The following is a 22,604-nucleotide window of genomic DNA, read 5'->3' as shown; positions in this document are numbered from 1 at the left end:
ACAAGGGTGGGAGCATCATAGAAATAACTCCTGTTCAATTCAGGCCAGTGCAAAGATTCTGCAAGTGTTGTACTTAAAGCAAATATTATCACTCTAGAATTATGACAATCAGCACATAAGCAACGTGGGAGGTAAATGAATGCCCTCACGTTTTTGCTTTGTATTCCCAAGATTCCATTTGCAGAGTGTGTGTGTATGTGCATGTCTGTGTGGCTTGGGTGGTGGTTGAGGTTCCATAAGGAATGTTAATTGCAATGATATGAAAAGAATAGCTGAGGCTTATTCCAATGGAAAGGTCTTTTTAGGGATAGTCTCTGTTTTTGGCTTCTTCTCCTCATAGCATCTCCTGTTAAGGTTTTCATTCTTTCTCTGCGGCAAGGCCATTCCCTCATTGTCTAATTCCCCAAAAGGCAGGCTTTTGTTTTTGTTGTTTTTCCCAGATGTAGAGATTTCCAATGTAAAATTAAACTTCCAATATAGTAGTCTTGCCTGCAATTTTCAGAAGGAAATTAGGCCATCAAGTAAGCCTGTAGATCAGGAAGTTAGGAGCCTTTTACTCTAAGACACTATACCACCAGAATCTGACAATGTGCCACACCTGTGTATGTGTAAGCTACACTTACAATATACTGGGCACTGTTTTAGCGCTGGAGACACAGAATTAAACAAAATCAAAGTATTTATCCTTTATCACTACCAGTGGAGATAATATTTCCTGGTCAGTTTACTCTATCAGCATAACTTTCAGCAAGATTTGAAGCATTGTGAATTGCAATTATATAATAATCTGAGGATTAATGTTGATTTCAAATGCAAAGGAAATGGCACTCTCCCCCCTCACCAGCAAACACATACATTCTTTATACTTCCTGGCTTAGGTGGTTTTCAAACCAGAACTCACGACACCACTTATTTGTTTAAAGATAAAGATTAAACATCAAAACATTCACTGCAGTTTCAAGTAGCATAGTTAATGCATATTTATTTTATTACAGGGCTTGGATGTTGAGAGAATTCTTTTTAGTGCCAAAATGGCAAAGGAAAATATGAAATACAATAAAAAGAATGAAGTCTAAGCTTTGGCCTAAAATACCACACATTGACTCAGATTCTTTTTGCTTTCATATGCCATAAGTTTCTTTTTTTTTTTTTTTTTTTTGGATTAAATTGACCTTCTCTGTTAAACCCAAAGACTCAAGGCTGCAAATACATTACAATGCCTTTGTTCTCATAATCCTTTTACTATCTTATGTAGTTCTCAGGAAGCTAGACTTAAAAACAATCATAACACAGTATCACTTTACACAGAAGATTTTTTTTCTTCATTCTAAGGGTTTTAAACTATTTCCTAATGAATCCAAATGGGATTCATTTGAGTTAGGGAGTAAAATAAAGGTTGCTTAACTGATTCTTGTTGAAGAGAGAAGAAAGTCATAGTTGGAGAATTGATTTATTTAGGCTGCTTATATTTAAGGGAAATATCTCCTACCCCCTGTAACCCAGATGGGCTGTTCATTAGCTAGACTGAATTACAGAGCAAAAGAAGAAAGAATCTGGATGGAATGAGCTGCTACTTCTGCAGCAAAAGCAGCAAATGTACATGAAGGGTTTAATTCACTTCCTGTGCTCTAGGGCTGAGTGGAGATGGCAATGGGACATCTGGAACATAGATGAACATATTTTCCTGATGGAGGCTGGTAATGGTACAATTCCTCTCTGATAGAAGTCTCAAATATGCAGTCTTTTTGCACTTTTCATTCAGCTAAGAGAAGGCTATCCCAGGTGTGAACATCAGGATTCTAGGGAGAATAAATGATTAAATGAGATGAAAGGGCCAATAAGAATTTTAGCTGAAAGCTCAAAGCTGCACTGAACCTAATCTGTTGAGAACATACCATTGGAGAACTTGTCTTGGCTCTGACCCTCTAATTTTAGTTGCTTCTTGATCTCAAAACCTGTAATAATGCTGGGAGAGAGGTCTGTTCCTCTATAATTTCACTTTAACCCCTACCAAGTGGTGTTATAGAGCCTGCAAAAAAAAAAAAAACAAAAAAACAAAAAAACAAAAAAACAAAACCAGCTAAACATCTCCCCGCCACTTCTGTGACACTTCCATCTGGGAATCCAGATGGAAGAATTTCAGGAAGTCTGGAATGTGTAGACATTTCAGACTCAAATTCCCACTTCCCTTTGCTCAATTAAAAACTGAACATTGTTACTACTCACTTTGTTCATTCTTGCAAGTAGATGTTTTGGTCACCTGTCTAAAATAATGGCCCTGTCCTTCCTCACAATGGTAGGTGAGTGATAGCTGCTGGAAATGAGATAAATTTATCCTAAGGTATCCTTGGAAACAGAGAACCAATTTGGAACAGAGGGCTGAAAGTCAGAGATTATTAACTACATATCTTGTTTTTCTCCAATGGCTTCAACTTTCCCTTCTTTTGCCCCCTCTTCCAGATACCCAGCACTTCCTATCTACCATATCCTCCATTCCCTTTTCAAGGGCTAATTTAATTTCCAGCTCCTCCATGAAAATGTCCCCTGCTATTCTAACACAGTGACTTTGTTCTTACAAAGTTGCAGAATGGATTGATTACATGTTGAGCAAAACCTTCATTTCTTTCCCACAATGCTATTACGGCTGTGTACAATGACATCCAAGAGATATTTATTGAAAGAAGGAAGTACATCAGACCTAGATGTTGCCATTAAAGAGCTCATAATCCAGTAGAAAAGATAATTATAATGCAGGGCTTAAAGTACTAAGAGAAATAAAGAACATTATTGTGTCATTTCAAACTGAGCAAAATCAGGGTAAGCTTTGTGGAGGGAGTAGTGTGTAAGCAGAGCCGTGAAGGATGAGAGTGGGTCTTGTGGTCCTAGACATGCAAGAAAGATCATTCCAGATCTGTCTCCAGATATGGGAAACAACCTGAGTCCCAATGCCAGAGGATGAAAAATATGGGTCATTTGTGAAAAGCATAAGTTTACTTTGGAGTGAGGGTAGATCAAGGGATATAGTAAAAATTGGAATGAATAGGTGGGTGTGGGGAAAAATGATGGAGACTAAAGAGTTTACACATTTGCATAGAGAAATAATGAAGGTTTCTGAACAGTGCAGCTCAATGCTTTAGTGCTGTACTTCAGGAAAACTGACCTGGCAATAGAATGTACAAGCTGAAATGGACATTGTAGAGCTGAATCGTTCAGTTAGAGGCAACTGTATAGTTTAGAACAGAAGTAATGAGATTGTAGCAGTGAGAATAGAGTTGGCATATTGTACAAGCAGAATTAGGACTTAGAAACGCACTAGAATTTGAATAAAATTGGGGGTGGAGGAGATACAGATGTCTCCAAAGTTTTGAATTTGAATGACTTGGAAAGCATTAATGACATAAGAAATAGGAAACAGGAGGAAGAATAGAGGGAAAATAAAGAGAACAATAAATTTACCTGACATATTCAGTTAGAAGTATGGGTAGTTTATTTTTGAGATGTCCAACATGCGGTTGGTTTATTATAATCTGGAACTCAGTATAGATAGTTTCTGCTACGGTTTGTGTCCCTCAAAATTCCTGTATTACGTTTACCTATGTAACAAACCTGCACATCTGGCACATGTATATCAGAACTTAAAGTTAAAATTTAAAAAGTTAATGTGTTAAAAACTTAACCCCCAAAGCAATAGTTTTGGGAGGTGGGACCAAGTACGGATTAACTGGGTCATGAGGAGGGAGCCCTCATGAATGGACTACTGCAATCATCTTAGGAGTGGGTCAATTATCACTAGAGTGGGTGGTTATAAAAGCAAGCCCAGCCCTTGGTAGTTCTCAGATATATGCACTTGCTTCTGCCCTCCACCTTTCCACTATGGACCAGATACCAGCACCATGCTCTTGGACTTGCCAGCCTCTAGAACTATGAGCCAAATAAACTTCTTTTATTTACAAGTTACTGAGCCTGTGGTATTCTGTCATAGAAGCAGAAAATGAACTAAGACGGAATCATTAATATAACTTAAAAACTTAAAACTGTTAAGGTAGAGAGTACAGTGAGAGAAAGGAGAGAGCTATGGACAGTTCAACTTTGAATATGTGTGTTGAGGAGGCAGGTAATGAAAGAAGATCCAGAAAAGAAGAAAGAAAGGAAAAAATGTTCAGAAATCAAAGAAGAAAACCAGAAGAATACAATATCATAGAAACTAATGTTGGAAAATTCTAATAAAAAAGACTTAGCCAACAATGTTCAATGCCGATGAGTTCCAGGAGAATGACAGAAAAGGGGTCATTGGAATTAATGGCAAATTATTGATTTTTAAGAAAGCAGTTATTGAAGAAGAAACCAAGCATTCTAATAGGTTAATGAGTATGTTAGGGAGTGATACAGAGAAAAGAGCCCTTACTGGAAACCAGAGGGCCTGAGTTCCAGCATGGCCCTGCTGTTAAGTAGCCCTATGATCTTTTTAGCACGGTTTTGAACTTATTTTGTGGGGAGGGGAAGTCTTTACTTTAACATAATTTTAATTGACATGTAATAATTGTACATATCTATAGGACACAGAGTGATATTTCAATGCATGCATACAATGTATAATGATCAAATCAGGATAATTAGCATATCCATCACCTCAAACATTTATCATTTCTTTGTGTTGGGTACATTCAAAATCCTCTCTTCTAGCTATTTGAGAATATATAATAAACTATTGTTAGCTATACTCACCCTACAGTGGTGTAGAACACCAGAACCTAGTCTTCCTATCTAGCTGCCATATGACATTTTAACCTTTCTCAAACTGTTTCCTAGTCTTCAAAATTCTATAAAATATCTTCAAACTCTCACTTTCAAAGATTCATACAAGCTACCTGTGTGCCTGAATCATACAGAGATATTGAGCCACATGTCTTTATCAGAAATAGGCCAATTTCACCACTTGTCACTTATGTGAAAGTGGGGCACTTTCTTGGTGTTTCCTAATATAGAGAAATTGAGACTACATTCATAGAAGATTTTCTCAAAGCAAACTAAGTTGATGATGTTCCTTCCTTCAGCCTCCTCCCACTCCCAGTCTATTATCCCTTACTTTTAAAAACTGAGGTAAGACATTATCCCTGGTATATCCGGTGACTCGTTCTATTGCTTGAAATCAGAGGATGCCACCAAAAGCCTTTTTTGGTTTGTTGAAATCAGTTGAGTAATATGAACAACCAATTCCCCTAAATCACGGCTGTCTAGCTAAATGTGATAATATACTTGTACAGGGACACCACTTCCTGAAACTCAGTGTCTCATCTCACATGCTCCCAAAATTTAGCCAGAAATATGTTATTCAAGAAGAACCCAGATGCACTGAAGAAAGAACATTTTGCTTTATCTGAGGGGCTTATATCTATTTGGGTCCCGTAGCAACACAAATTCAGAATCACTGAGATGTTAAATATTACAAATTTTTTAGTTGGGTCCAGGCACACAGTCTGGTGATATATCCCAAGTGTAGGTGTGAAACAGTTCACTTTGACTGAATCCTCTGATTAAAGCTCAATAATACCATGCTTTATCTTTAAAAAAAAACCCACAAAGTAGTATATCTTTATCTTGCTGAGACACCAGTATATTTTCCTGAAGTTTTCATCCCTTGTCTTTCCTCTTGGGAGGCTGGCCTGTTCTTTCTTAAGTATTCTTGCCTTATTTAACTCTAAAGAATATTGCAGAAAGGGAAGAATTTTTTTCAACTTTGTTCTTAAAGGGACTTACATAATACAGGTCTAAATTCAGTGGAGAAAAGGGGAAGAAAAGGACAATTATCATCTATTGTGCACTGGCTATATGCCAAACATGTTCACTTACATTATCTCACTCAAGCCTAACAATATTTTGTAGTAAATTTAGCTTTGATTTTAGAGATGAGGAAACTGAGGCTGGGAGAGGTTAAATCATTCTCTCAAGGTAAAGTGGCAAGTCATAAAACTGGGACTGAAACTAAAGCTGTCTGACTCCAAAGCTCAAGCTCTTTCCACACTACCATGCAGTTCAATCTAGTGGGAAAAAAAATCCACTCTTGAAAGCGTCTTAGCATTTTAAGCATAAATGTGTGTTAGTAGGGATCCTCTGGAGCTTCCAAATTCTATTTTATCTGCACTGAATTTTACACACACACACACACACACACACACACACACACCTCTCTCTTATTTCCCCCTTCCTATTGAAATTCAGCACCGAGGACAGTTCCCGAATCATGTTTGCAGGAAGCTGTCCTTGGATTCTGTTAGAGCTCACACTCTCATTCTTGACTTCCCAAGTGGCACTGAGAAAGAGAGAAGGAAATGTAAGAAAGTATAAGATGGGATCCTCTCACACCATGGTGGAAATTAGCACATTTCCCAGAAGACCAAGATAAAAATGCATGTGAGAAGAACAAGAGAACCAAACAGATGGGGCAATAAAATGGAGGCGGAATGAGCTCATCAGGATTCCCAGCACACGGTTTAAGTCCATACTGGGCTCACAGCTGACCTGGGACCAGCCGACATAGTGAATGAGTGGGTGGTTACTATGCTGCAGCATCAGTTACACTAAGAGATTAGGTGGAGCTGATTCACTGCTGCAGATCTGCACGACTTTTCAAGTGGAGGAAAATCTGTGGGCCCTGGTCTCTGCCACTCACATAACCATCCTCATGGGTAGCATGAGTCATACATGCAGGATCTTTCAGGTAGACAAAGTTGTTGTGCTGTGAGTAAACCCAGTATGAGCTTTCATGTTGTCGAAAGCAGGTTTTAACCACAACTACGGCGTCTCCGTGTATGAAGGTTTACCTGCTGTACTACAAAACGACCCTGCCTTTCCACATTCACCTTTGGCTACAGGTGGTTAATAACACACACAGAAAAAACAAGTTTCTGAAACGTTCCTCACACCAACAGTGATTCCTTCTTTTTCAAACTATCATGCTCTTGAGTACAGCCAAAGCACCTTTAGACAGTTGAGTCTAATCCTCTTATCTTTTAAAAATTATTATTATTATTTTGAGACGGAGTCATGCTCTGTCACCAGGCTGGAGTGCAGTGGCATGATCTTGGCTCACTGCAACCTCTGCCTCCTGGGTTCAAGCGATTCTCCTGCCTCAGCCTCCCAAGTAGCTGGGACTACAGGCGGGCGCCACCACACCCAGCTAAATTTTGTATTTTTAGTAGAGACGGGGTTTCACCATGTTGGCCAGGATGGTCTTGATCTCTTGACCTCGTGATCTGCCTGCCTCGGCCTCCCAAAGTGCTGGGATTACAGGTGTGAACCACCGCGCCCAACCCCCCCCCCCCCTTATCTTATATGCAAGAAAACTGAAGTCCAGAGGAGAAATGACTTGCCCCAAACCACTTAGCTAGTGACAGAGTTAGAATTAGCACTAGATCCCTCATTCCTAAGCCAGCAGGCTTTTCATTGCACCAGGAAGATAAAATAAAACTGTAAATAGCATGTACTCTGTTAACTAAGCCTCTAATTATACTGCCTCCAAAGAAAATAACATTTCAAATGTCTGGGTCTTTCCATTTGAGCTTTGGCAATTTCACTGATCACTTCTCATACTGGAATCTCTTTTAAGACGTTTAGGAGTAATTATATTGGGATATATGCTATTTTTACTCTTGTACACTGCTTTCTTTGTTCAGGAGGAAATTAGAATTCTGGAAAGATACTTGATTTTGTTTAATTATTAAAGGAACAAGCTTCTACTTCAAGTAGTTGCAAATATGAATGTATCAGTCTGTGTGTCAAGAAAGGATATATGGAACAATACAGGAACGATAATACTCTATTGTCACATCCAATTAAGGGTCACCTAGGTCTACAAGTAAAGAGGAACATCAAAGCTATGAGTGAAAATGGAAAAGCCACATCGTTATCTGAATAATTTTGAAAACGTCTGGATTTGGTGCCTTATGAATCATCTGAAATGTAACAAGGCATAAAGTGCTTTGCAACCCTGTTGCCTTCATTATTGTAATTTGTGCATATGTAGGTTTATTTGAACTTTTTCGAGTTTTCATCCAGCTGAAAAAAGAAGTAGGAAGAATGAGTCCAGTCAAGGTCATACTTACAAGGTGAAACTGACACCTCCTGGGGATGCAGGCTAACAGAAACATGAGCCCATTACCCCAAATCTCCCATCCATACCTTTTTCTGCTAATGAGTATTCTTACCTGAACCATCATTACTTCCATTGTCCTCTGCTTTGGATACCTTGTAGACCAGGTTCCTGTCTCTCATTTTTATCCACGAAGAGATTTTCATGAATAGAACTTTTCTTATAATTTAGCAATAATGTCCTTGAAAACCCCACAACTATTTACAAAATAGAAGCTATTGTTTGAAGTGCAAAGCAGGTCAGAATTTGGTTTCTAGAAATTAATCACTGCAGTCTAGTTTATATTATCATAATAATTTCATTTATTTTGGTACAATTTGCTTTCAGAATCAACCTCGCCTTCTGCGCACAAGTGACAAATCCATTTGTTTGTGGTATAATGGATAACGTGATTAATGACCTTGCAACAGGATTTCTTAAAAACATAGAGAGGAAAAGAAATAAAGATTTCCATTTATAAATGTGCAGTAAACCAGCTCAGTCTGTAGCTGTGCACCAAAATCCCTCTGAACTTGTTTTAAGCCAAAGATTTGGAGAGATTCTGAAACAAATTTGCTCCTGACTTTTGGCGGTTTCTGCTCATGTCTGCTGTCTCCAAGAAGCTGAGGGCAGTGGCCTCACTTTGAGGAAGTGGTGACACTGCGGGCCCTCCTGGTTACAAGGACGGGGCACTGTTGGACCACGTGGCTCCATCACGATGATTCCAGTTAGATGTCACCCCGCTCCCCGAGCTCAGGTCTTGCTGAATAAGGTCAGCGCTCAGGGGCCAGTCGATGAACTCGCGCGCGAGGGCTCTGCGAGTGGCCTCGTGATTTTGTCCCTAACTCCGGGTGTCCCCTCCTTCCCATCAGCGTCCGGCGCCTGGTCCTGGTCCCGGTCCCCGAGGCCCCGCGGATTCTTCCCGAGAGTTTTCCGAATTGGCGCGGGGGGTGGAGGCGGGGCCATGGAGCGCGTCCCGGAGACCGTTGCATCCGGAGGCGGCCGTCGTGCGGCTCCTTCCCGCCTCGAGAGTGAGGTGGCCGGGCCTTGACGAGAAGGCCCACGCCTGCCGCGGGGGTGGCTCGCGATGGCAGTCGGGGTTCGAGTCCCGCCTGGGGGGCTGCTCCTGCTGGAGAAAACGCCTCCCTGAGGGCGGCGGCAAACGCGCAGCGAGGCCCCGTGCCGCGCCGGAAGCCACCCTGAGAAAGGGGCACCGGGACACCGTGGGATTCCCACTTTCTCCTCAGCCTGTGACGCCCACGTCCTCGGGTGGGTTCGAGGGGCGCCTGGGCACGGCCAGCCGAGGCTCTCGAGAGCCCCAACGTCGTTTTCCACCTCAGGCCTCCTTTCCTGAGGCAGAGCCCGGGACCTCGCGCTCTCGCCTCAGGCTCCGGCCCACGCTCCCGCCCGGCCGCCAGGCGCGCAACGGAAAGCGCCCCCGCCCCGCCCCGCTCCGCCCACTGCGTGACGCGCACCCGGCCGAGCCAATCAGAGCTCGTGGCGCGCGCCCCACACGCCGGCCCCCTCCGCCCCTCAGCTTAAGAAAGGGCGCGCGGACCGGGCAGGCCAGAGTGCAGAGCAGCGCGGTGGATGCGGCTGTGAGACGGCGGGAGACTTCTGCCCCGCGGTGCACGCGACCCTCGAGACGACAGCGCGGCTACTGCCAGCAGCGAAGGCGCCTCCCGCGGAGCGCCCCGACGGCGACCGCTCGCCCATGCCGAGCTGAGCGCGGCAGCAGCGGCGGGATGCTGGCGCTGCTGGCCGCCAGCGTGGCGCTAGCCGTGACCGCCGGGGCCCAGGACAGCCCGGCGCCCGGTAGCCGCTTCGTGTGCACGGCACTGCCCCCGGAGGCGGTGCACGCCGGCTGCCCGCTGCCCGCGATGCCCATGCAGGGCGGCGCGCAGAGTCCCGAGGAGGAGCTGCGGGCCGCGGTGCTGCAGCTGCGCGAGACCGTCGTGCAGCAGAAGGAGACGCTGGGCGCGCAGCGCGAGGCCATCCGCGAGCTCACGGGCAAGCTATCGCGCTGCGAGGGGCTGGCGGGCGGCAAGGCGCGCGGCGCGGGGGCCACGGGCAAGGACACTATGGGCGACCTGCCGCGGGACCCCGGCCACGTCGTGGAGCAGCTCAGCCGCTCGCTGCAGACCCTCAAGGACCGCCTGGAGAGCCTCGAGGTAGCGGCCCGCGGGGAGCGCGGGGGACCTGGAATGGGGACGCTCCCGAGTCGGAGGCGGAAGACTCGGGAGGATGGGGAAAGGGGGCCTGGCCCTGGGGAGGGTGTGATCATCCGTGTGGGTGAGCTGGACTTGAGGGTGAAAGGCGGGGATCTAGATCCTGCTCGGGAACTCCCCTGCGTGGTATCCCTTCCCACACCGCTGCCCTTGCTGGAAGGAAACGTTTAAATTCCACCCCCGCGCGTCGGGACTGCCAGCGGGATCCGCCGAGCACTTCCCGAGGTCCGGGCTAGCGAACCCAGACGGCCAAGCCGCGGGCGCCAAATACCCGGGGACGCGGTAGCCTCTATCCTCTTGCAAATCTCCAAATCTCCGCGAGCCGGGATGCGCTCCCGCAGGCCGTGCGGGTTGCTGCGAGGCTGCCGCGGGAGGTCAGCTGCCCCGGGCATCTGGTGTTTCTTTCTTTAAATCAGGTCAGGCTGAGCTAGAGGGGGCGGAAGTCCGGGGGCGGAGGTCGCAGGGAGGCGAGCGCAGGGGGTCACCGGCGACCCCAGAGCGCGCATTAGAGGGGCAACCTCTGGTTAACTTCAAAGACTCCCCTGTCTGCAAGTTGGACCATTTTAAGGTGCTCCTCCGGATTGCTTCAGGGGAAGGGACCTTATTCCCTTCTCTCTCTCTCTCTCTCCCCCCCTCCCCCCCCCGTTCCCCCCCCGCCCCCGCTCCCGCCTCCGTCTCATCTCTATCTCTGAAGATGCGTGCAGTTTGGAACTTTGAGAGAAAAATCTTCAATTATTTTTCATCTTTAGGCTCCACCCTTTTTAAGAAGTGTGGACACTGCTGTTAATAGCCTTTGTGAAAATACTTCTCAGCAAAACTAGGTTTAAATTACAGGTGGTAATTATTGCAAAAATGACTCTAGGGTTTCTTTTGGCATGAGGGCTGAATACAGTATTTCCAGCATCTGTATATCCCCTGATTCATTGTGATTGCTAACAGCTAACATTTCTGGAGCACTAAATATGAGTCAGGCACATCATTTAATTTTTTTAATCCTTGGAACAATGAATGGCATGAGGCAGGTCCCATTATGTGCATTTCACAATTTGGAACACTTTGTGGAGAAAGGTAAATAGCTTGCCATGAACTCATGGGTGGGCAGCCTGCCACAGCCTCCAGAACCACATGATGGTAGGGCAGAAAGAGAAATAGGAAGTGAGGATTTAGAAACAGCATTAAAAACAAAGATTGCTGGCGTTCAGAATAGCAACGTTTTAGATCTGTCATTTTCCAGAAACATCTCTGCATGCATAGTTATTTACCTTGGTGCCAGACCGGAACTTGGGGGCTGTTTTCATTTCTAGGTGAAAGCTCCTTGGCTTTGTGTAACCATCGATTTACTCTTAAAAAAGAAAAAAATCCTAGAGCTGAGTTTTGGTCTCTACCCAACATAGAATTCTAGGTGTTGGTTAGAATGTTGACTTCTTAGTAAGAGGAGAAAAACGGCTTTTTGAGAAGGGAAAATGAGATTCACAAGTTTCAAATATTGCAGCAAAGTAATTCTTATCTGACTTTGAAATCTTTTCCATACCAAAAAAGCATCAGTGAGATGCTCCCCTGCCTGCCAGTGGCAAGATTCAGTGCTTGCGTTTTGGAAGCTTCTCCCTGTGTGGTCGGGCCATCACAGCCACATTTCACAATTTCTTTTTAACTCTTTCTGTGCCCCTCCCTCCTCCCCGGTGGCTGAAAGCACCAGCTCAGAGCAAACGTGTCCAATGCTGGGCTGCCCGGCGACTTCCGCGAGGTGCTCCAGCAGCGGCTGGGGGAGCTGGAGAGGCAGCTTCTGCGCAAGGTGGCAGAGCTGGAGGACGAGAAGTCCCTGCTGCACAATGAGACCTCGGCTCACCGGCAGAAGACCGAGAGCACCCTGAACGCGCTGCTGCAGAGGGTCACCGAACTGGAGCGAGGTATGTGCCTGGCCTGTTTCTCTGTCTGGCAGTGGCCTGATTTTCACCACTTGTGGTCAGACATGCGATTCTGGTTGATGGACAGCAGGGATTGTGACACCACACGGGCCTGGTTCCCGAGTGTGTGAGCAAATAATAAAGGCGACTGAACAAGGTCATCTCAGGAATGAGCTGCCAGCCCCACTGGCATTATCCAGGGAAAAGTGAATGTGTCCAGGACCAGCTTCGATAAGCAACCACACGGGCGTTTCAGTCCTTTGTTAACTAGTCCTGGCAGCGGATTCTGTGTATCTTTCTCTTCTCTGCTCACACTGTGGTGAGTAAGTTTCTCCCACAGGAGACAGAGTGGGAGGGATCAGGGGATAATTCAGATTGCGTCATCAACCCCCAAACCACTGGGTGGCTTGGGTTTGAAGTTGTAGGTTTGCCCGTAGTGGGTGTTTATAAGACTGGAATTTTCCCAGATGCACTAACCTGATGAAGCCACTTCCCCATGACTCCGTTTCATGCATTGATAGGAGGATGCCTAATAGCAGAACATCCAATGACTTTGGCTGAGGTGGGGCAGATGGAGAAGGGGCTGGCGTTACTGTTCCATTTTACAGCCAGCATCCACAAGCCACAGGTCTCTTTCATCCCTTTCTTAGTCTCTTCCTACAGAAAAACCTATCCTTTCTTCCTGGCCCTTCTCAGAAAAAGGTGAGTATGGCTTACCAGTTAGATCTGTTAGATTCTTGAGTTTCCAAAAAATCTTCCTTTCTGTCTCCCCTCTGTTGCTGGGTGGCCTCAGGAGCCATCCCTGAAGGTAAAGCAGCCGTTGCTGTGGCCCTCCTCCCATGACAGGAGGAGGGAGCGTCTAGGCACAGGTGAGCATGGCTCCGTGGACCCAGCCTAAGCCACAGTGGATCCTCGGGACACCCAGGGCTATGGAGTTGGCACACTAAAGGTAGTTTGCCTCTCGAAAGGGGAGCTGTGGAACGAGAGGAGGGCTCCGTGAGAGACCTTGGTGGCTGTAAACCTCCCTCTGCACAGTGGCCAAGTTGCCATGAGGAGGTGGGTAAATAGCAGAATAGTGAGCCAGAGCCTCAGTCATGCCAGGTGGGAGCTCAGACTCCTGGTATGCCCGTTTCATAGATGAGAAAAAGACTCCGTTCTCAGTGGGACATGTATCTTTTGGGGAGGGGGCCCAAAGTGGGTCCTGGGCCACTAGCTGGCAAACAGTGACAGTCACATCAACCTGCACCTCCCCCTTCTCTTTCTCTCACTCAAGGCCAATGTCATTTCACTGGGCTTACTCCTAAGGTAAGCCATCATCATGGCTTTGGCCACCCAGAAGCTGCCACTTTGTGACAGTCCCTTTCATCCCCAGCCTGTCCATTACCAGCCAGAAAGAAACAGTCAGGACTCAGCCCCTGCCAGCCTGACTCCTGACCCTTTAGTTTCCCAGCAAGCCCTCAGACCTCATCTGGCACAGAGGGGAAGCTCACCTCTACGAGGGCAAAGACGCTGCTGGCCATTTATGCACCCCGGAGAGACAGCCCAGCCTCTCTTCATCCCACCGTGGGAACTCTAGAATCCTTCTGTAAGCTCCACCAATTCAGCTCTGGGATGTGCTTTAAGGAAAGTGATCATTTGCAGACCAATTTGTCTTCTGGGCAATTCTGAGTGTCCTGTTTGTGACAATTGTAGAGAGATGAGTAAACGCCCAGCCCTCCACATGTACTATGATTGGAAACGATGCCAAGTTTCTTAGACACATCCAGCTGAACCCAGAGTATCTAGACCTTAACCTCACTACAGGCAGGGGGCCTTGGTGGGGGAACTCTGGCCTTTGGTCTATCAGCCTCCACCCCTTAGGGACCAGATGCTTGGCTGTGAGTTCCACACTTGGCATTCTCTAATCCTTGCCACGACCTTGCAAGGTAGGGATTAGTTCAGACGAGGGACTCAAGTCAGAGAGCTAAAGTGATGCCTGCATTCACGTTGCCAGCAGATTGCAGAGCTGGGAGTGAAGTTGGTGGGGCCCCAGAGGAGTGATGGAGGCTGCAGCCTGGAGCGGTGTGTGGGCCCCAGCCCTGCTGCGTCGGAGGCTCCTTGGAGCCCCCAGCAAGCGCCTGACCCCTGGCATATGGATGCCCCTGCCGCCCGGGGCCCCGGGTTGCTTGCTTTTCTTTGCTGCAAGACCTGTTCCTCTGCAAGGGCCTCCAGAGTCCAGGCCAGCTGTCCAGGCACTGCCCGGCTCAGTGTTGAAATAAATGTTGCTGCTGAGAAAACCAAAGCTGCCTCTCTTCCAGCCCCAGGCTGCCCACCCCCTGCTGAGCCTCTCCGCCACCTGCAGTGTCTGATTTATTGGTCAGGCCTTTTAATTCCTTAATTGGTTTTAACCAAGTTTCCTCCAAACCGCCAGGCTGTTTTATTTAAATAAAAGGCACTGGCTCTCAGGGTACAGGCCCCCTCCTCTGCCCCTCAGCTCTTCCAGCTCTAATTAAACCTATCTGTTGTCACCAAGCTAACAATATTACCCACACGGAGTCGTATCAGATTGGCAAGGCTGCCCTCCCGCAAGTATAGCAGCCATTTCTCTTTATTAGACAATGATGCCTTCATTAAGGACATGGTCATTTGCCACTTGAAGATTAAGTGTGAGTGGCTACGTGTCGTGGAAAGAGGGACTTCCGGCCCCTGGCCTGTCATTCACTAGCTGTGTGACCTTGGATACGTCACCTCACTTCGCTGAGCCTCCGAGCCTCAACTGTGCAACCTGCAAAAATGGGGGAGTAGGGACACTCTGGTTCTCTCTCTCAGTTTTGCTTTTCAGCCTAATGAGGGACTAGTCCCAGCCTTCACTCTGGCCTGGCCCCTTGACTTCTTGGGGGAGCAGGTCTTCCCAGCCCTCGCCAGGTGCCCAGCAGCTCTGCAGTGGCATCGAGAGGTGCCCATCCTTAGGAGGTCAGGAGCAATCAGGAGGACACCATTGGCAGATATGAGTACATGCAACACGTGAAGCCCAGATTCTAGAACGTACACACTGCCTGTTCCAGAGAGGTTAGAAAGGGGATAGGGGGTTCTTCTGTGCCCCTTTGCAGAAACCCTCCTTAGATAGATGTGAACTGCGGCCCCCAAGAGCCTTTCGTGTGTATTATTCACTCTGAGGGACAATGAGTTTGGGGGATTGTGGTGGAGAAAGGTTTATCTATTCTGGCTCATGTTGTGCAGAAGGGACTGATTTAACTCCACAGTGACACAGGCAGTTCTGGCTCCAGAGAGCCCGCCTGTCTCTGATGGCCTCGGAGACTGTCTGAGCCCTTGTGGATGCTTAACCAACACTTGTTGAATGAGTGAAGGGCGTTTAGATTCCTTCAACGGCAGGGTCTGGTTCTCAAATAAGAGGGCCACCTTTGCCATGACAGCTGGCACAATCAAATGGTGTCCTGCAAACTTTGGAATCCATGATGCCTGGACAAGGGCTGCGGCTGTGGTTTACTTAATTTTGAACTTCAACCAAGGCTGCCTTGGAAATATTGTAAACCCATTCTAGAGTTTGTTTTCAAGGATTTTAGAAGCGCCAATGACATAGGGGTGGCGGGTGGATTCTCACCAATTCCAGGAAGGTCTGGAAGGGCCAAGGCTGTGACCAGGTGTGTTCCCCTAAATGAGGAGAGACACCTGCGGTTGCCCTGCCTCCCACTGGCTCCAGACTACAGGAAATGATCAATAAACTCAGTCTTCTCTTGAGGAGGAAAAGAGCAAAGTGCTTTTCGTCAGGGATTTAGACCAAAAAGCCACTTTTGAGTTAAGTTATGGAGTCAAGACCCGGGAGCCTGACTGCTTCACCTCGGCAGTGGTAATTCTTTCATGTGAGGAGTGACACAGACTCACTCACTTGACAAGTGTTTATTGGGTGCCTGGGTCCCTGTAAGACTTCCTTCTTCTAAGCCCAAGTCTCCAGGGTTCCTAGATCCTGTGAAGATTTCAAGGAAATATCTGAAGTTATAAGATGTGGCTAAGGAAGCAGTTTCTGGCTTAACACAAGAAAATTAAATCTACCTTTCTTCTGCTCCTTCCTCAAGCTTTCTAGTCACCTAATATGACTTATGAAAAGAGATATTAACTAGAAGGAACCAGACAGAGCCTCTGTCACCCAGGTGGGAGTGCAGTGATGCAATCATAGCTCACTGCAGCCCGGACCTCCTAGACTCAAGCGATCCACCTCAGCCTCCCGAGTAGGTGGAACCACAGGTGTGTGCCACCCTGCCCAGCTAATTTTTATATTTTTTGTAGAGATGAAGTCTTGCCGTATTGCCCAGGCTGTTCTTGAACTCCTGGGCTTAAGCAGTCTTCCCACCTCAGCCTCCCAAAGCACTGGGATTACAGGCATGAGCCGCTGCACTTGGCTAATTTTTTAAATTTTTTGTAGAGACAGGGTCTTGCTATGTTGCACAGGCTGGTCTCGAACTCTTGGCCTCAAGCAATCCTCCTGCCTCGGCCTCCCAAAATGCTGGTGTTATAGGTGTGAGCCACTGCACCCATCCAAGAGCTTTTTTTCTTCTAGATTTCAAGAGGCCTCTTTTCCTGTCCTAAAAGATGGAGCTAAATTCTCTAACGTGCCCCACGCAGTGCCCACAAAATCTTCCTTTTCTTTCCTTTCCTGGGCGTCCTTGGGGCCCTGTACTTGCTGTCACCTGTGTCTGGGGTTCTCTTCTGCAGGTCTTTCCAGACCTTCCCTGCATCCTCTGCCTTCCCTCCCCCGGCCACTCCCCGTCTTAGCAGGAGCCACTGCCTGGACTTCCCTCGCGTACCTGCTGCTGGTTTCATGTCACCTTCCCTGCCTGAATGTAAGCTCCCTAAGGACAAGGACTCCATCTTGTGTCCTGAATCCTGCCAGACTTCAGCCTTTTATCAGTGGCTGGTGTGGAGCGGTCTTTGGTCGCTTGCTGGAGGGTCCATCAAGGCTGTGTGAGGGACCTTCTTGTGGGTCTAGCAAGATGTGGTTCTGGGCCGTGCTGGTGGGTGGTGGGGTGGCCTAACGCGCTGCTGGCCTCTCTTCCTCCCCACCTCCAGGCAATAGCGCCTTTAAGTCACCAGATGCGTTCAAGGTGTCCCTCCCGCTCCGCACAAACTACCTATACGGCAAGATCAAGAAGACGCTGCCTGAGCTGTACGCCTTCACCATCTGCCTGTGGCTGCGGTCCAGCGCCTCACCAGGCATTGGCACCCCCTTCTCCTATGCGGTGCCGGGGCAGGCCAACGAGATCGTGCTGATCGAGTGGGGCAACAACCCCATCGAGCTGCTCATCAACGACAAGGTGAGGCCCGCCTGCATCACCACCCTCCCCGGAACCCATCATGTGGTGGAGGGAGCCACAGCCCCCACCCCAGCCGTCCTCGCCCTCCTCGGGCCACACAGCAGTGTCCCAGACATGGGACTGCGGGGCTGTCCTCAAGGTGGGGATAGCTTTGCACACGCCAGGCGGCTCACAGGGGCGGGGTGGGGAGGGGCCGAGCTGTGAGTCCAACCACGAAGCTGCAGAAGGTCCAGGCACCTAGGCCATGGAAGGGCAGAAGGAACAGATCTCCGTGTGCAGCCTGGATTGAGAGAGGACCTCAGGCCGGTCAGTGAGGGCTGTTCCCCAGGGCCACACTGATTAAGGGGGTGTGTGTGTCTCAGTGTAAGAGACTCCCCACAAGCATATTTTGGTGGGGGTCAGGTTTCTAGAGATATAATTTACATACAGCAAAGTGTACCCATTTTAATGTACAATTCAGGAAGTTTTAACAAATGCACACAGTTGTGTAACCACCACCACGATGAAAAAATATAAAACAGTTCTATCGCCCCCCAAAACCCCCTCATACCCCTTCATAGTTAACTCTGATCCCAGCCCCAGCCCATGGCCATTGCTGACCTGTTATGTATACCCATGGTCTTGCCTTTTCCAGAGCAAATGCCCCTTCTTAATAGACTGCTTGGTTTTGGCATTCAGGAGTGGTCTTCTCAAGGGCTGGGCATAGTAGCTCATGCCTGTAATCCCAGTGTGTTGGGAGGCCGAGGCAGGAGGATCGCTTGAGCCCAGGAGTTCAAGAGCAGCCTGGGCAACATAGCAAGAGCCCTTCTCTACAAAAAATTAAAAAGTTAGCTAGGTGTGGTGGTGTGCACCTGTAGTTCCAGCTACTCGGGAGGCTGAGGCAGGAAGATGGCTTTGAGCCCAGGATGTCGAGGCGGCAATGAACTATGATCGCACCACTGTACTCCAGCCTGGGTGACAGAGCGATACCCTGTCTCAAAAAAACAAACAAACAAACAAAAGGCCACTTTGGGCCTCCTGGGGACCTCTCACAGCCCTGATTCCAAACTTTCATTCTAATGGCAGACTCCATATAACAAAAAGAACATTCTCAGAACCTGTCCGGATTTGGGCATTTGAGTGGCTACACAAACTCCCTGCCACCCGGGCCACCCCTGGTGGAGGCGGGGGCAGTTCAGCCCCTCACTCTGTTTGTTCTCACTGAACTGCCCTGGGTGGAGTCTGTTGAGGTTTAAAAAACGCTGTGGCATCAGCCGGCTGGGCTCCTCCTAGATAGACCCCCTTGCCTGAGCCAGAGGTTAATAATTGTTCTAAATAACACCCTATGACACAGTGGGGCTGAGAGCCTTGTTGTCCTCCGGGTTTGGACGGCTTGTAAACATCGAATTCCTGGGAGGGAGGCTTCGGGTTGCTAGGAGACCAGCAGCAACAACGCGGTGGTTCATAGGTGAGCCTGCATGGAAAGTGCTTGCAGGACCGCCAGGGACCCAGCCAGTGGCAGCGTCCTCCACCCAGTTCCTCGCGCTGTCTGTGAGTTCCCTGCTCACACAGATACTCACACACGTGCCGCTGCACAGGGAGGACGGGGCACACCCGCAGCACATAGACAGATCCCTGCGTGCCATCGTGGAGGTTTGGGACTTGGCGTGAGGAATGAGGATCTCTGGTCTGTTTTCCAAGGAGACTGGCCCCATGGAACGCTGACTTCCCGAGGTTCTCTGGCATGGAGAGCTCAGGGCCAGCGTGGGGGTGTTGACCCTCACATCTGTTTGGTCCTCAGCCACGCCAGGCACCAAGGGTGTCCCATTAATGTGAGGGCTGCTCTGGGGTCAGGGTTTCCACCAAGGCTGCCCCCTTTCATGTTCTCCACGCATGACCCCAGGTGACAGGAGGAGCAGTGTGGCCCAGGGGGACTGCGGGGTGTCCTTCCTGCTTCCTGCCCTGGGGGACCCCGAGGGCGTGGGCCCAGCAGGTCCTTACCTGCACATTGCTGCTCACAGGTTGCGCAGCTGCCCCTGTTTGTCAGTGACGGCAAGTGGCACCACATCTGTGTCACCTGGACGACACGGGATGGCATGTGGGAGGCATTCCAGGATGGAGAGAAGCTGGGCACTGGGGAGAACCTGGCCCCCTGGCACCCCATCAAGCCCGGGGGCGTGCTGATCCTTGGACAAGAGCAGGTGGGTGCAGGGCGGGTGCAGGTGGGCACAGGGCGGGTGCAGGGTGGGTGTGGGTGGGCAGAGGGCAGGCACAGGGTGGGCACAGGTGGGTGCAGGATGGGCACAGGGTGGCCGTGCGCCCTTCCAGGGATGGTGTGAGGAGGGGCCAACCGAGCAGCACGAGGCCAGGCCTGCAGGTGTTCCTGCTCCCGGCCCCAGCTGTTGGCCCCTCAGACCTGGCCACAGTGTCCTGACAGCCAGGTCGGGGGAGTGAGAACCCCCACAGCCTGGCCCTTGCTGTCCTGTGGTTAGAGGTTGGGCGTGGAGTCACAGCCTGCATGGCAGGGACCAGGTGGGTGTGGTTCAAACAGATTCCAAATAGAACCTGGCACAGAGGGGTGTGAGTGTCCCTGTGGTCATGGGTCATCTCGTGACACAGGCTCCAGCTTCCGTCTGAGAGGAAGCTGTGTGAGGGACCCTCCTGGGGTGCTCATGGTACCGACTCAGGATTGTGGGGCTGGTGTCTTCCAGGAGCCCCCTGCTCAGGGTCTCAACCCTGATACCCAGCAAGGGGCACTTAGGTAATCCATAGTGGGTGCTCAGCCTGTGGGGGAGACAGGGATGAAAGGGTGGCACCTCAAAGTGCCCTCAAGAAACTTACCATCTAGGGGAGGGAATGGCTAAGCTGGCTGTCTGGTCTAGGACAGATAAGTGTTGGCATTCCAGTCTGTATTTGGGTTTTTGATGATGGACAGTGGAGAGTAGACGCCAGGTGCACTGGGGGGCTTTGAGTCTGGTTCCTTCTTGGCCCACTCCTCCCTCAATTTCCCCTGCTACATCTCTGCTGGGAGGGGCTGGGAGTCATGAGACCTGGCTCTGATCCTGGCTTTGGGACTTTGAGCAGTGTCTTCCCTTACCAGCCTCAGTTTCCCCTGTATAAAATGGGGAGATTTGAGCGATGCCACCTCCCAGTTCTGACATGCCTGGGAGCTTCAGAACCTACAGAAACAGGTAGTGTTGGTCAGAGCTGGGGGGCATCAGAGAAATGCCCAAATCTCCTGTCTGCAGCCTGTGTGCAGGGGGACTTATGAACCGGCCCTGACGCAGCTCTCTTGTTCCCATTCCCCAGGACACCGTGGGGGGTAGGTTTGATGCCACTCAGGCATTTGTCGGGGAGCTCAGCCAGTTCAACATATGGGACCGCGTCCTTCGCGCACAAGAAATTGTCAACATCGCCAACTGCTCCACAAACATGCCGGGCAACATCATCCCGTGGGTGGACAATAACGTCGATGTGTTCGGAGGGGCCTCCAAGTGGCCCGTGGAGACGTGTGAGGAGCGTCTCCTTGACTTGTAGCCGCCTTCTCCTCTGTCCAGGAGGCCGGGATCAGGCTGTTGCCATGGAAGTTCAGGGCCATAGACTCCCCCACTTAAACTCTTGTCAGTCTGGGCTCAGGGTTCCCAGAACTCATTCCCCAGGGATCTCTAAGACCAGGGCTGGGGCAGTGTCTGTCACTGGCTTGTTTGTTCCCTACCAAGATTCTGTTGCTATTTGAAGTAGTGCCAGGGTCCCCTGGGAAGATGCCCCCAAGACACGAGTGGGTGGATATCTGCATTCCTGCTGCAAGTGGAGGCAGGTCCAGCAGCCCCTCTTCAGAGCCCCTGTAAATGCTATCGCAGCCTGAGTCCTGCCGCCTTCCAGTTCCTTGGTGTCCCGTGCACCCCTTCTGTCTGTCCCCTTTCATGGCTGTGCAGCGGTCCCGCTGGAGTGGCCATGTCCCTTGTGCATTGAGTGCGTCCCCGCTGGTGACTAAGCTCGCAGCAAGCGGCTACCCCCCGATCTGCAAAAGGGCCTCTCCCTTTGTGTTCTATACATTGTGAATCTTCCCGTCTGAAGAACGCCCAGCCTGCCCAGACAAAGCCCCGCCTTCCCCAAAGCAGAGGGGCTGTCTGTGTCTCCAGAAAGGGGGCAATGGGCGGGGGGGGGGCTCAGAAAGGAGAAGGGCTGTGATCTCCAGTCCCTTCCACCATCATCCTTCCTTAGACTGATGCTTTGACTGAATCATCACTAGCTATGGCATTAAAAGGCCTCTCTTCTCATCTGGTGCCAAAGGTTCCGTTGCAGCTTTTTACAACCATCCGGTGTGGTTTGGAGGATTTGTTTTTTTTTTCCCCACAGAAAAGAACAGCCATTAGAAGAAGGCTCCCATTTTCTGATGTTCCACCCCACTGTGAAGAGTGTGCTCGTTTTAAATTCATGTTGATTCTTGTAAGCACTGGACTGTCTTCATCAAGTATTTCCCTACAGAACTCCTCAAGAAAACAGAGATCATTTGGCTAGAGATTGGCTGAGTGACTCCAAGCTACTCACTGTATTGGACGGGAGTAGTAATTTATTTTAAAGATAAAGTGACAAAGTGGGGAAATTTATAAAGCTAAATATTATATATTTTATTTTTCATACATGTTTGAAGTGCAAATCTGTGGATATTCCATTTGTAGGACCAAGTCGACATGCCCATCCTGACATTGTATGCTACAAGAACTCTTCTGATGATGGAATTTCGATTAAAGTGCACTGAAAGATGCTTCTGTGTTTGTCTTCCTCATGTTCTGGGGCTGAAGGTGGGAAGGGGTAGGGCTTTGCAACTTCTGGCAGAAGGATGATGTCTCTGGTTTGCCGCAGCCTGCATCTGGTGGGTTTGGGGGCGCTGAGGATGGTTAGAGGAGGGTGTGGTCCAGCTGTCCATCCTTCCTATTTCAATGCCTGGCTCAGGCTGTGGGTGTCTGGCAGGCTCTGCCCGGGCTCCTTGTCCCCAGCCCACCCCTGTCTTCTCAACCAGGAGAGCCAGCTTAGCTAGAAGACCTGCGGCCGC

At 49.1% G+C, this 22,604-nt stretch overlaps 2 protein-coding genes across 2 annotated transcripts; one reads left to right on the top strand and one right to left on the bottom strand.

Annotated features, from left to right (window-relative positions):
• Window positions 1-965: 965 nt before the first annotated feature.
• Window positions 966-9,844, bottom strand: LOC134758809 (uncharacterized). Its single transcript, XM_063708067.1, has 3 exons — window positions 9,790-9,844; window positions 8,205-9,665; window positions 966-1,799 (listed from the first exon to the last, which is right to left on the bottom strand). The coding sequence occupies exons 1-2, from the start codon at window positions 9,842-9,844 to the stop codon at window positions 8,902-8,904; spliced, it is 819 nt and encodes a 272-aa protein (XP_063564137.1). The 3' UTR covers window positions 966-1,799; window positions 8,205-8,901.
• On the top strand, window positions 9,115-22,316 carry NPTX2 (neuronal pentraxin 2). Its single transcript, XM_004045815.4, has 5 exons — window positions 9,115-10,299; window positions 12,047-12,263; window positions 17,325-17,569; window positions 19,570-19,749; window positions 20,858-22,316. The coding sequence occupies exons 1-5, from the start codon at window positions 9,874-9,876 to the stop codon at window positions 21,083-21,085; spliced, it is 1,296 nt and encodes a 431-aa protein (XP_004045863.2). The 5' UTR covers window positions 9,115-9,873; the 3' UTR covers window positions 21,086-22,316.
• The last annotated feature ends 288 nt before the right edge of the window (window positions 22,317-22,604 follow it).

Source organism: Gorilla gorilla, chromosome 6 (genome assembly GCF_029281585.2).
Source record: "Gorilla gorilla gorilla isolate KB3781 chromosome 6, NHGRI_mGorGor1-v2.1_pri, whole genome shotgun sequence".
NCBI classification, from domain to species: Eukaryota; Metazoa; Chordata; class Mammalia; order Primates; family Hominidae; genus Gorilla; species Gorilla gorilla.
The sequence above is the reverse complement of the archived record's forward strand: the minus strand, read 5'-3'. Positions and strand labels throughout refer to the sequence as shown.